Source organism: Girardinichthys multiradiatus, chromosome Y, assembly GCF_021462225.1.
Source record: "Girardinichthys multiradiatus isolate DD_20200921_A chromosome Y, DD_fGirMul_XY1, whole genome shotgun sequence".
Taxonomy (NCBI): domain Eukaryota; kingdom Metazoa; phylum Chordata; class Actinopteri; order Cyprinodontiformes; family Goodeidae; genus Girardinichthys; species Girardinichthys multiradiatus.
Window position 1 is genome coordinate 6,458,736 of NC_061818.1, and position 13,947 is coordinate 6,472,682.

At 39.7% G+C, this 13,947-nt stretch overlaps 3 protein-coding genes across 3 annotated transcripts; 2 read left to right on the forward strand and 1 right to left on the reverse strand.

The window, feature by feature from the left end:
* Nucleotides 1–36: 36 nt before the first annotated feature.
* tmem86b (transmembrane protein 86B) lies at nucleotides 37–2,203 on the forward strand. The gene is made up of 3 exons (XM_047358670.1): nucleotides 37–228; nucleotides 387–630; nucleotides 836–2,203. The coding sequence occupies exons 1-3, from the start codon at nucleotides 178–180 to the stop codon at nucleotides 1,285–1,287; spliced, it is 747 nt and encodes a 248-aa protein (XP_047214626.1). The 5' UTR covers nucleotides 37–177; the 3' UTR covers nucleotides 1,288–2,203.
* A 145-nt stretch (nucleotides 2,204–2,348) lies between these two features.
* On the reverse strand, nucleotides 2,349–7,125 carry LOC124864055 (hsp70-binding protein 1-like). Its single transcript, XM_047358667.1, has 8 exons — nucleotides 6,966–7,125; nucleotides 6,611–6,741; nucleotides 6,056–6,272; nucleotides 5,736–5,960; nucleotides 5,482–5,637; nucleotides 3,369–3,465; nucleotides 3,104–3,215; nucleotides 2,349–2,649 (listed from the first exon to the last, which is right to left on the reverse strand). The coding sequence occupies exons 2-8, from the start codon at nucleotides 6,728–6,730 to the stop codon at nucleotides 2,569–2,571; spliced, it is 1,008 nt and encodes a 335-aa protein (XP_047214623.1). The 5' UTR covers nucleotides 6,731–6,741; nucleotides 6,966–7,125; the 3' UTR covers nucleotides 2,349–2,568.
* Nucleotides 7,126–7,806: 681 nt separating this feature from the next.
* LOC124864054 (elongation factor Tu, mitochondrial-like) lies at nucleotides 7,807–13,090 on the forward strand. The gene is made up of 10 exons (XM_047358666.1): nucleotides 7,807–7,919; nucleotides 9,033–9,079; nucleotides 9,163–9,301; nucleotides 9,387–9,553; nucleotides 9,977–10,246; nucleotides 10,377–10,509; nucleotides 10,644–10,748; nucleotides 11,536–11,687; nucleotides 12,474–12,593; nucleotides 12,710–13,090. Exons 1-10 carry the CDS (start codon nucleotides 7,883–7,885, stop codon nucleotides 12,878–12,880), a joined length of 1,341 nt encoding a protein of 446 aa, XP_047214622.1. The 5' UTR covers nucleotides 7,807–7,882; the 3' UTR covers nucleotides 12,881–13,090.
* Nucleotides 13,091–13,947: the final 857 nt, after the last annotated feature.

Here is a 13,947-nt window from a genome sequence, read left to right on the forward strand (position 1 = left end):
ATTGATTATCAAAGTGCAATCAGACAGGAAGGACGGGTCTAAAGTTCATGTTCCAGTTGGCTGTAAGGAACAGCACAGATTCAAGGTGAGGGACCCAGGACAACATCTGAGGACTGCATCCTGGTGTTTAAGGCAGAACTGCTATAAATGAATGAAAACTGAGCCGACAGGGTGAAGATGGACATCCTTGAGACAGATTCCTATGACAAGCGCCAACGGAGAAATATGGTACTCTTTACTCTTAATGTACTGGTTTTTTTGTAACTTAATACTTCTATAGGAATACTGAATTAACTTAATTGCTTAAAGTGATCAGTTAAATTTACTACGTGAAACAAAATGTGACAAATCTTCTTTCTATCCATTTCTCTGTATCTTTCTGCCAGTCTTGTGCCCTTCTTTTCTCTCTTTTGCCTTTCTTTTTGTCCTCTGCCTTATACTTTTACTTTTGGACTCCTGATTTGGTTCCATCAGTAGTATCTGCAGGTGTCAAATCAGCCCCGACTCTCCTGTTGGCCGTGGTGGTCTTGAGCTGGAACGGAGGTCAGAGTGTCCTTGGTGTGGCAGGGGGACTAATCTTCTCTGCTGTTGGGGACTGCTGCTTGGTATGGCCTGAGCTTTTCATTCATGGTAAGAGCTTTGCTTGCACAGGAGAGAGCAGATGCAAATGACTTCAGTTTTCAAATGTGCCGGTTAAATCTAAATTATCAGCGCAATTCCCTCTGCAGACAGATATCTAAACTGTTACTGTAGGTCAAACCTGCAGACAATTGTTGTTTTAATCATAAGCAGATGATATTCATTTGTAATGTTGCAAACCAACCATCTGTTTCAGGAATGGGTGCCTTCGCTGTGGCTCATCTGCTCTACTCCGTTACCTTCCTATCCAGTCGTTATGCAACATACTCTGCCTCCTCTTTGAACCATTTCCTGTACCTGATCCTCCTTATCGTGGGAGGAGCTTTCTACATCTATCTTTTTCCATTCCTGCAGAAGGCCCCAAACTCTGATCTACTGACTCCAGGTGTGGGGATCTACTTCATCCTAATAACTATAATGGCTGCATTAGCCATCCGAACCCGCCATGCAGCTACGTTATTGGGGAGTTTGTCCTTCATGGTGTCTGATGCTTCATTAGCTCTGCAGGTTTTCAAAGTTTTGCCGCCAATAGAGCACGGTCAGATTTATGTTATGGTGACATATTATTTGGCGCAGCTGCTGATCACCGTGGGTGATATAAAAGCAGTGGACAACAAGGATGACTTTTTGAAGTGGAAGCGGTCCTAAACTGGATCTCTGAGGAATCTTTTCTCTTTTGACTAAACCCATTAAAAATGAGCTATTTTGTTGATCAGATAAAGTTCAAAGCTTAGTGTGAAACAAGCACTGATCAAGAGAGGAACACAGTTTAATACTCTCATTTCTGTTTAAAATGACAGACGTGAAGAAACATGACTGAAAAACACTGAGGATATCAGTGTGGAGCATTTCTAGTAGTTTTCAAAAGTTTTCATACCCTTGACCTGCTTTGCAATCTGTTACAACTACAAACTTCAATGTATTTTATTGTGATTTCTTGGAAATTTTTTACCATTCTTTGCAAAAAAAACCATTCCATTGAAGCTCTGGCTGTACGTTTAGTCATTGTCCTGCTGGATAGTGAATCTGCACCCAGTTTAACCCTTTTGCTGTCTCTAACACATTTCTTTCCATGATTGCCCTGTATATAGCTCTATCCATCTATGAATCAGCTGTGACCAGCTACTCCACAGCATAATGCTGCCACCACTGTGTTCCATCAGGGGATATAGTGTTTTCAGGGTGATGTTCAGCGTTAATTTTCTGACACCAATAAGATTTTGGATGTAAGCTAGAAATTTAGCTTTGGTTCAGATTTTTATTTGTAAGCAAGTTTGAAAACCATGAATCATTTTACCTCTTTTGCAAATTTATTCCACTTAGTGTAGTTCTGTCACATAAAATCCCAATAAAATACATTGAAGTTTATGGTTTTACGGTAACAATATGTACGTTTCAAGGGGGTTGAATACTTTTGTAAGGCACTGTAATTCTGATTTATTGTTATATATTTTTGACATTCATGTTGATGTGTAGATTGTGATGCCATAATGCAACCTGCCTATTGAATGTATATGAATAGCAATACTTTATTTACAATAAATATTTCCGATAATTACTGAAATTAATTCTTTGCTTCTAACTTTATAACAAATTAAATGTTGACACATGTCCAAAAATAACAGTTGTTTATGTACAGTAAAAAAAAAAAATACTTATAGGAATGTTTGGTGTTGTATAAAAGATTAAAAGAAGCGCAAACACACGGGTGAAGTAGCAGCTGAGTCGGACAGAAACTTTATAAAGAACCGTTATTTACACAGTAAAATCCAACTGGATTACATGCAAAATATCAACATCAAATGTCGTAACAGACATAAATGTTGCTCCGCATCCACAAGTCAGCTCATGAATGTCCTGTTATATTTTTCTTTTTGTACTTTAGCCAAAACAGGTAAGGTTTAACAAAAATAAATAATAATGACTGCCTCAGCGATCCATCCCAACATCATCTGTCTGCTGCCTGTTGAAGCACAAAACTCTCAAACGTTCACAGAAGTCAAGCTCCTCCTGTTAATGAAAAATATATACAGACTTTAGAAGGCAGAAATAATCCAGGATTAAACCTCATCTAACTATTTATTTTAAATTCCAGATATAAATGTCACTGCTTCTAAATTTATCGTTTTAAAAAGGCAAAAAAAGCATATTTGCCTGAAACTTTAATTAGTGTGTAAAAAGTTGATTCCAACTTCTTCAGACTTTCTTCTTCCATAAAAGGTAAGATTTGCGGAGTGCATGGCTAATAACTATTTAGACGATATTTTGGATTTTATTTGGTAATCTCAGAGTAAATCCCTGAAAACCATTTTCCTCCTACTTCACTATTACACACTACTGTGTTGGTCTATCACATAAATCCCTCTAAAATACGTTTAAGTTTGTGGTTGTAACGTGACAAAATGTAAAAAACTTAAATACTTCTCCAAGGCCCCCTTAACCTATGATGGAAGTTTTTATTTACCTGACTTTCTTCTTTTCCTTGGAGCTGTTTTGTTCGCTGCTTCAGTAATTCCTCCAGACCCAAAGCCGGGTTCCTGCAGTCTTCAAGCCCCTGCGTAAAGTCCTCCACCAAACTAAACAAACACCAAACAAGGTTGAACATGAGTACCTAATAGGGACCATAACTTCTAAACCCTGGGATCATTCACTCATATACTTCTGCAAACTGCAACCCCAATGAAACATCTTAGCTACTGCTGGCCTGAAAGTTAGCAAATGTTTCTTACCAGCACAGAGCACCAAGCACATGCTCATGGAAAGGGGAATGTGGTGTGCGGAGAACAGAAACTAGCTGCTGCACCATCCCCATCGACACAACTGTTTCTGTTAAAGGAGGAATATAACGAAAATTAGAAAACAACCATGAAAAATACATTACCCTTAACAAAAGCCTCAAAGCCTCTCAAGAAGTTTAGATTACTATAAAATTTGGAAATGCACAGCAGCTGTAGGAAGGATGCATCTATAAGCAGCAGCAAATATTTACACTCTTCTCTGCTGGTCTGTGCAGACGAGGCTCCGTGATTTAAACACAGTGGTTGTGATCCCACGGTAGTCGTTCAGTGGATGGGATTTACTACTTTTTCACTTGACAATGTTACATAATTTAGAAAGAGACCTGTCAGCTTTAAAAATCATGTCAGTAGTTATTTCATAGTCATGTGTAGCAGGACACTATCAATTTATATTATCTGCCAGCCATACCATCAAAGTGGTACGTTAGATACAAGGTGATTGGTCTGCAGCTGAACTTCTATAGCAGTAGTGATGAAAGGTTCAAAATCATCTAGTTGAAAGTGCTGTCCACTGTCTCTACATGCTCATCCAGGAGGAGGGAATGCTGCAAGTCACTGACTGGATGCAATCTGCTGGGTTTCCTTAAATAGAAAAACTTTTTATCCAATTTGAATAAATAACTGAATCTGACTGCACTGTTCAATGGTTAAGATTAATAGGAATGTATGTACCCGACTGTTGTGAAGTGCCTTGAGACAACATGTGTTGTGAATTGGCGCTATATAAATAAACTGAATTGAATTGAATTGCTCCCGGGCCACAAATATATGATTTTTCTTTTTATATTAATAGCTGCGCAATTGCTTATTGTTTTGCTGCTCAGCAATAGGGAAAACGTGCAATGTTTAAGGTAAACAAATAAAGTTACTTTGTATACAATTTGTGTACAATTCTTGATTTGTGGTTAGGGGCCACACAAAATCAGTCCAGGGGTTTCAAATGGCCCCTGGGCGGCAGTTTGGTAACCTCTGCTGTACAGGTTAATCAATCATATTTTAGGGGTCTATTTAAGGAATCACACTGTCAGTTTAAATTACTTCATAATAGACTATTGCCTGGAAAATATTAAATTATTTGATAAATACTATAAACAATACATAGGATTTTAAAAGATAAGAAATTTTTTTATACGTTTAATATTTCATTGTTAAATGTGTAAAAAAAAAAAAAATGTAATATTTAATATTTCATTGTTAGGCTGCACGGTGGCGCAGTTGGTAGCACTGTTGCCTTGCAGCAAGAAGGTCCTGGGTTCAATTTCTGGCCTGGGGTCTTTCTGCATGGAGGCGACTGTGGCTCAGTAGGAAGAGTAGTCGTCTTGCAATCAGAAGGTTGTGGGTTTGATTCCAGCTTCCTCCTGCCATATGGGCAAGGCACTTAACCTCAAGTTGTCTACCGATCTGCGTATCGGTGTATGAATGTGTGAGTGTTAGTGAGTGCAATTGGGTGAATGTAGCTCTAGTGTAAAGCGCTTTGAGCGGTCTGTATGACTGGAAAAGCGCTATATAAGTTCAGTCCATTTAGTTTGGATGTTCTCCCTGTGCATGCGTTCTCACCGGGTACTCCAGCTTCCTCCCACAGTCCAAAGACATGTCTGTTAGGTTAATTGGTAACTCTAAATTGCCCTTAGGTGTATGAATGAGTGTGTGCATGGTTGTTTGTGTGTTGCCCTGTGATGGACTGGCGACCTGTCCAGGGTGTACCCCGCCTCTCGCCCATAGACTGCTGGAGATAGGCACCAGCTCCCCCGCGACCCACTATGGAATAAGCGGTAGAAAATGACTGACTGACTATTTCATTGTTTATTTAATGCATTACTGACACATTTCTATAAATATTGATTATTTCCTAAAGTAATATATTTATTACAGTATTTCAACAAGTACTACATATTTAAATATTAATGTGAGAAATGATTCAGTCGATGGTTTTTGGTTGTTGTGGTCCCTGACAGATATCAAACGAAATCCACCAAACTGTACCAGAAATGATTAAACGATAACATGAGCGTTGGCATAGTTCTGCTGAGTCTCTCCTTCATACCTTTATGTTCTGGGTTTGAGGTCAGCAGATTGAGCAGAAGGAAAGCAGATTTGGTCCTGACTTTCTCATTTTCAGACTGCATGGCTCTCATCAGCACTGAGAAACCATCATGAGACACAAACGCCTGTAGTCCAGCTTCCTGCTCTCGGACCAAACCTACAGTGAAGACAGCATACAGATTTGTCCATGGAACATCTCATGGGTACCAACACTTCATAAATTTGGCATCAAGTTGTAAAGCCTCAGGGACGTACATGAGACGGCATACAGGGCTTTCACTCTGACAGAGGGATTGGTGTCTGAATCTGTCAGCTGTAGCAGCTTTGGCAGGACGTCAACTTTAAGCAGGTGTTCCTGGACCTGGGGCATGTTCTGAGCGCAGGAGGCAAGGAGCTGGGCGGCCCGCCACCTCAGTCCGCTCTGGACGTGATTAAGATACCTGGAGACACACAAATCCAGTCCACCAAGAGTCATCAGATCTGGAAAGAGCATAAATAGGATGAAGTTTAAAATATATACATACATATAACTGGCTTTCATGTAATAACGAATTATTATCCCAGCTTTCACAAACCTCTAGCATTGTCCAGGTTCTCACACAACTCAGACAACATCTCAAAGGCCAATTCCCGCTCATCCTCTTCATTTTCTTCTCTGTCTTCTTCTCCATCTTGCTCCTTTTCATTTGTCTCGTCTTTCTGCAGGACAGCCAAGCTCTGCTTCATCTGCTCCACTTCATCCATCTGACCTTTACAGATATCTGACAGAGCTTCTCCCAGCCAGGTCTTCCTCTAAAGGAATGAACGTTTTGTCACGCTGAATGAAAAACCATGGATAGAACGTGTTTGCAAAAAAAATATCTGAAATGTTTTACTTTACAAACATGAATTTAAACCATTTTATTGGGATTTTATGTGTTTGTGATTATTTCGATTCAGTCTCTGGAATTTCAAGCAAGCTCTAGTATTAGAGTATACATTTATTTTATATTCGACATGACGTGTTACAACATTCAAACTACTTAATGACTCGTTAATGAAGGTACTGATAATACTTCCCTACTTCCTCAAGACAAAAGTATAGAGGTGTATGGTTCATCGTAATAATGAAGCTGTAGGGATGCACTTACCTCCTCTGACATTGGTTCTGGAGGGTCTGGACCCTCAACTGCTGATCCAGCCTCCACTGCCAGCTGCAGAACCCCTTGAAGGTTCTGGGGATATCTCCTGTTCTGTCTGTTATCTGACATGACTTACACAGCTGTACAGAGAAATAAGACAAGTCAGAAAGATACATTTACACAGGACCTTATACAGGATAATTACACTATATAACAAAAACCCGAGAAAAATTCTAAAATGTAAAGACTGTATTTCTAATGAGTTACTTTTACAAGGAAAAAAGCCCAAGTTTGTAACATGAAGAACTACACAAAATCCTCATCGCGACTTGAAAATGGCCAAAAATACGCATCATCAGCTTACCTTGGAAAAATCCTGGTGCTCCGTGTTGTGAAAAGGACAAACTGTTTCTCTGTACACCTCCAGCAGATGAACGTGTCTGTCGTTATAAACACAGACATGTGAAAGCGCTAGAACATTCTAGCTAGCTGAGCTAACGAGGGGAGGGCAGGCCGCCACGCTTTACCGTAATATAGAAACACAAAGGGCAAGCAACAATTGTGAGTGGTACTCTTCGGTCACTTCTAAAAAAAACTGTCCTTACTTTAAAACTGTTTCTGTATCTGCGTGGTTTAAGTAATTTTTCCTATTCGTAATTACAAGATACAAGCTTCATATTGAAAAGCCGCAAAAATAATGGCCACCATTTTACTATAATTAAGGTAAGTGAGTCAGTGGCGCTTACAAAGACAAACAGCACAGTTTAAAGTCAATCCCCCGCTTTTAACCATAGCCTGCTCATACGTAACATATATTATAGTATATTATATTATTTACGTTTTTAACATGCGATATTTTGTTTCATTTAAAATGTATATTATTGCAATTATTTACTGCATTTCACAAATACTTAATTATCATAATAGAACTAAAAACACAAAAAATTGTAAATATTTAAGCCTTTTTTATAATGTTTAATTCCAATAAAGTTGGAAAGGTAGTAAAGGGTAAAGTTAAAATCATTAAATCAGGCTTTGTTAGCAGGGTCAGCTACAGAAATACACCGACAAGCCCAATATGGCGAAAAAATCTAAACAATATAATATAATCTAAAAGCACAATTTCAGAAATAGAGAGAGACTGAAAATGTTATCCTCATAAAAGATAAAGTATAATATATAGATAAAGTAAAGGGGAATATGCTCACGGCGACAGCCTTTGGGCGGGTCAGAGTATCCTCTTGATATTTCCGTCATCTTTGGTTTGTCTAACTGTCCAAGATGGCGGCGCTTGTGGGGCTGCGTGCTTGTTTCTCCGGTAAAAATATTTGTATCGTTTTACTTTGTGGTTCGTTATGGCTGTATTATAGCTAATTGAGACACAGAAACATCATTTATTTTCCGATTAACACCCTACGTTGTTTGGATGAGGATAAATGTGAGCAATAAAGACAGGTGATGCAGTCTCTTCCGATAGCGCAGCAAGGTCACGTTACCAGGGTGAGGGTTAGCTAACGATACAAAATAATACGGATAAAGTGCTGTTAAAAACAGCAAATGAAAGACATTTATGTGCACATATCTACAGTTTACCAGAAGAATAGTTTTGTGTAGAGGGCAGAGTTGACTCAGATGGTTTGTTCGCCTTTTTAGCTGCTGCAGAGCTTCCTAAAGCCTGATGTAAAGCTAAACTCTATACTTATCAGATTTGCAACCGAATAATTTGACTTTTGGTGTAGTTCAATGAAAAACTGTAACCATACAGCCATGTTGATTATTGCTTTGAAGATCTGACGTGTAGAAGAAACAAAAACGCAACAACAAAACAGATTATTACTCGATCTGTCCAGATATAAGCGTTTGGCAGATTTTATTGCTAGAAATAAAGGAGGTTAGTGGAAATCAAACAGGAAATGCTTTCCATTATCATTTAAAACGTAAATTCAATCTCGTGTACATGTGAATCGTCCTGAAATGAATTTAACATTTAAATCAGTGGTTTGCATTGCAGCACTGAAAGGACTATGCTCAGATTTCTTCAATAATTTAGTTACAGCTCATCTGCAACTTACAGAAAATCCTGCAATATAAAATACATGTTTTTTTTAGTTGAGCAGTAGGGATGGAGTTTGAGTGAAAACAAAATGGGTTCACTGCATTTATACAACATGATACAGAAATGTATAACATCTTCAAAAAACACTTGTCAAGAACTCAGAATAGTATACAGACTGATCAACAGATACCTAAAAGAGTATTGATAGGATTGGGAATTCAATATTGTGCAATTGAATCATTTTCCCATAAAAACTGGCCATGGCAGAGGGAAGGTTGGCATGTTCTCAGCTGGAATAGAAATCCCTTCACTAACCGCAGTAATAATCTGTAGGATCTAAACATATTTGAGCATTTTCGTGTCTTCTGCCCTCAGCCCTTCAGCTTACTTCACCAGGCCTCTTGCAAAGCTCCTTCAAACTTGTAAGCAGACGGACAATTTATTATTTTCAGGCCGTTCAGTGTCGATGTTTGTGTTTGAGTCCTCGTTTGTCTTTTCCATGTAGTGCGCTGTGCCGCTGAGTCGGCGGAGCTTCGCAGCCGAGGCTAAGAAGACGTACAGCAGAGAGAAGCCTCACGTGAACGTCGGAACCATCGGACACGTCGATCATGGCAAAACCACCCTGACTGCGGCCATCACAAAAGGTAGAACCCCTGACATTTAAAACCATGTGACAGCCTGTTAGTTTTTCCCTTTATGATCTCAGTATTTTTACCTCCTTTCTTGCAGTGCTTGCTGATGCTGGTGGTGCGAACTACAAAAAATACGAGGACATTGACAATGCTCCTGAGGAAAAGGCCAGAGGAATTACAATCAACGCCTCTCATGTGGAGTACACCACAGCCAACAGACATTACGCCCACACAGACTGCCCTGGCCATGCTGATTATGTCAAGGTAATCTGCTTTCCTTCTACCTGCACACAGCCTGATTTGTAGACTTAACAGAGGTCCAACGCTGTCTGGAATTTGATTCTAGTGTTCTACAGCATCCAGACATTTAAGAAAAAGGAGAAATGTTTGTATTTCCAGATTATTTTCACTGTCCCACTGTTGTCCTAATGTTCCATTCATTTGCCCATTCGTCTGTCCATCATGTCTATCTATCTGTTCATCCATCCATCTCTCTATCCTTTCATCTATCTGTTTGTCAGTCTATCCTTTTATCCATCCAGAACTTTTTTATTTATACCTAAATGAGTAAAAAAAAAAATCATCGGGTCATTTGAGCCTGGAAACGTACAGATTTTGGCCATAAACGGTGTGTAGGAACTGAGGATAAGATCTCATTACAGCCTGATCCCTGCGCTTCTTTTTCAGAACATGATCACGGGCACGGCTCAAATGGACGGCTGCATCCTGGTGGTGGCGGCCACCGACGGTCAGATGCCTCAGACACGGGAGCACCTCCTGTTGGCCAGGCAGATCGGCGTTGAGCATGTGGTGGTTTTCATCAACAAGGCCGACGCCGTGGAGGACAAAGAGATGTTGGACCTGGTGGAGATAGAGATCCGCGAGTTGCTCACAGAGTACGGTTACGATGGTGAGAACACTCCCGTTGTGATCGGCTCTGCCCTCTGCGCCCTGGAGGTAGGGGGAAATAAAGGCACCAATTCATTTTTGGACATACTTTATTTTTTACTGATTTATTAATCATGACCAGAATCATGAAACTAAAGAATTCCAGTTATTTAATATTGATGTTTTTGCTCCATCTTAGAACAAGCAGCCTGAGCTGGGAGTAAATGCGGTGATGAAACTGCTGGAGATTGTGGATTCTTATGTTCCTCTGCCCAAAAGAGAGCTGGAGAAACCTTTCCTGCTGCCCATCGAAGGTGTTTATTCAATCCCAGGTAAGCTCCTCTCATACATTCAGATATTCTGTTTTTGCACATAAAGCGCAATATCTCAAGGAGTATCTGTAATACTGAACAGATTGGTAGTAGTTTATTATAAAAATAAGGAGAGTTTTGTGTTTTTCATGTAGGCAGAGGGACCGTTGTGACCGGTACATTGGAGAGAGGCCTGATAAAGAAAGGAGACGACTGTGAGTTTGTGGGTCACAACCGTAGCTCCAAATCGGTGGTTACAGGTGAGCGACTGCATCTAATGTGCACTTGAGACCAATTAAAACATGCACGATGTCCGAGAAGTTAATAGCAGATTTTAGGGTGCAAATATGGTGCCTTGCAGTGCTATTCATACCTGTTTTCTAATTTTGTCATGTTGCCACCACAAACTTTGATTGGGTTATTCAAATCTGAAAAGTGTGGCATGCATTTGTTATCAGCCCTTTTCACTTTGATACCCCTAAAGAAAATCCAGTCCATGCATATTATCCTAATATGGAAAGAGTGAGCCGAAACTGCAAACCTACCAAGACTTGGTCATCCAACTAAACTATCAGGAGAGTATTAATGAGAGACCCATGGTAACTCTGGAGGAGCTGTGGAGATCCATAGCCCAGATGGGAGAATCTGTTGACAGCTATTAGTCGGACCTTTATGGAGGAATGTCAAGATAAAAAAAGCTGTAACTGCAGTAAAATGTGATTTTGCAAAGTATCGACTCAGAGGCTGATGCCACATGCATGCCACACTTTTCAGATTGTTATTTAAAAATGTTTTGAAAGTTAGACATCATTTTCCCTCCATTTTATAATTCCACTACTTTGTGTTGACCTTTTATAATATTCCAATAAACATTGAAGTTTGTCGTTGTAATGGGACAAACTGTGAAAGCAGTTTAAGGAGTGGACACTGTTTACATTATCAAAGCACCGGACCTGCAGGAACATGTGGAGATGTTCACAGAACTTTGATCCTTAACCTGTAAAATGTTGACCGATTACTGGACCCTTCTCTTGGTCTTCGGTTCAGGAATAGAGATGTTCCACAAGTCTCTGGACCGGGCCGAGGCAGGCGATAACCTGGGCGCTTTGGTTCGAGGCCTGAAGAGGGAAGACATGAGGAGAGGGATGGTGATGTGCAAGCCAGGATCCATCATGCCCCACCAGAAAGTCAAAGCACAGGTGTTAAAGCAGAAACAATTGTCATATTTTTATTTATTGTTATTTATTTATTACAGAAAACCTCAAATTCTGATTTCAGGAAGTCAGTTTTTCCTACAACTATCAGATATTAAACCTAATTTTGTGTGTTTGGGGTTATGTGAAGTGCTTTCTAATTCATTCCTGGTGCACACTCACCCTGGAGATGCCAAACGATGATCAGGTCAAGGCCCCTAAGATAGCAAACTTTTTGTATGAGGAAAAAATTAATAATAATACTAGTAGCTTAAGTCAAAGACCACTGTTGACCACATTGCAGTGTTATTATTGCCTGTCAAGTTATTCCTGTTAATATTACGTGTCATGATAAAAAACACCTTTTCTAACAAAGAAATAAACAATTCTGTTTAAGCATTTCCTGTAACACAAACTTGAATTGATGATGTTGTAATTTACTTATTAATTAAATATGAAAGCAAGTTCTTTAAGATGCCTTCTGACCTATAATCGCTTGTTTTTCTGGGGGTGTTTCACCTGATTACCCAAACCCTTTCCCTTGCTAAAACCACCTAGATTTTACAGGAAACGCCACATTCATGTTTTAAAGCCACATTTTATTCATATTTTTAATGGAGCCTCAGTAAAAGTTCAACTTTTGGATTTTTTAAATAAATATATTGCAACATGTGTGGCTGGATCTCTTCCTTCTTCAGAATATTTCATACAGGAATTAGTTTTTTTTATGCTGTCAGTTTGAAATGAGGGTTAAAAACCAGCACGATTTACCATGAGTTTAATATTTTCCAGGTTTATGTTCTGAGTAAGGAGGAGGGAGGCAGACACAAGCCGTTCGTCACCAACTTCATGCCCGTCATGTTTTCTCTCACCTGGGACATGGCCTGTAGGGTCACTCTGCCTGAAAGCAAGGTGTGCATGTTTCTGTTTTACATGTTGGCAGCTTCTGCTGACCTGTGTAATTAGGCTCAAAATTGTTAATCAAGTTCTTGCAGGATCATGACTGCGTTGTTTTTGTCCTGTTTAAGGAAATGGTGATGCCAGGAGAGGACACGTCGTTGACACTTACGCTTCGCCAGCCCATGGTGCTGGAGAAAGGCCAGAGGTTCACTCTGAGAGACGGAAACAGAACCATCGGCACCGGCCTGGTCACAGATATCCTGACGCTGACAGATGAAGATCAGTGCAACTGGGGCTGAAGGGAAAATCTGTAGATAAGGCCAGACTGGGCTGTGGATAAGAGCACCACAGGATACCACGAGGGTCAGTGAGAGGGCCGACTGGGAGTCTATCAAATCAGATGAATCTATTCAGAATTCAGTTTTCTGTATTTCTGAATCTATTCAGAAATACAGAAAACTGAAATAAAAGCAGAGGTGAGGTAGAAACTCAAGCCTCTGTTGAGCAGTCCCACTCAACCAAAATACCTGTAAACATTCAACTTTATGTTGGTCAAAACTGTCCATTATGTAATAAAATGTATTTAATAATAAAACTGCATTCTTTGTTTTGTGGTGCTTCCTTTCTCCAGGTGAGTATTTTTCTATGAAACTCAAGAAAACGTTTTAAACAAAGAACAAAATGTTATAAATTGCCAACAAATGCTAAAAAATGTTGCGCAAGTAAGAAGTCTTGAGGTACAATATACAGGTCCTTCTCAAAATATTAGAATATTGTGATAAAGTTCATTATTTTCCATAATGTCATGATGAAAATTTAACATTCATATATTTTAGATTCATTGCACACTAACTGAAATATTTCAGGTCTTTTATTGTCTTAATACGGATGATTTTGGCATACAGCTCATGAAAACCCAAAATTCCTATCTCACAAAATTAGCATATCATTAAAAGGGTCTCTAAACGAGCTATGAACCTAATCATCTGAATCAATGAGTTAACTCTAAACACCTGCAAAAGATTCCTGAGGCCTTTAAAACTCCCAGCCTGGTTCATCACTCAAAACCCCAATCATGGGTAAGACTGCCGACCTGACTGCTGTCCAGAAGGCCACTATTGACACCCTCAAGCAAGAGGGTAAGACACAGAAATACATTTCTGAACGAATAGGCTGTTCCCAGAGTGCTGTATCAAGGCACCTCAGTGGGAAGTCTGTGGGAAGGAAAAAGTGTGGCAGAAAACGCTGCACAACGAGAAGAGGTGACCGGACCCTGAGGAAGATTGTGGAGAAGGGCCGATTCCAGACCTTGGGGGACCTGCAGAAGCAGTGGACTGAGTCTGGAGTAGAAACATCCAGAGCCACC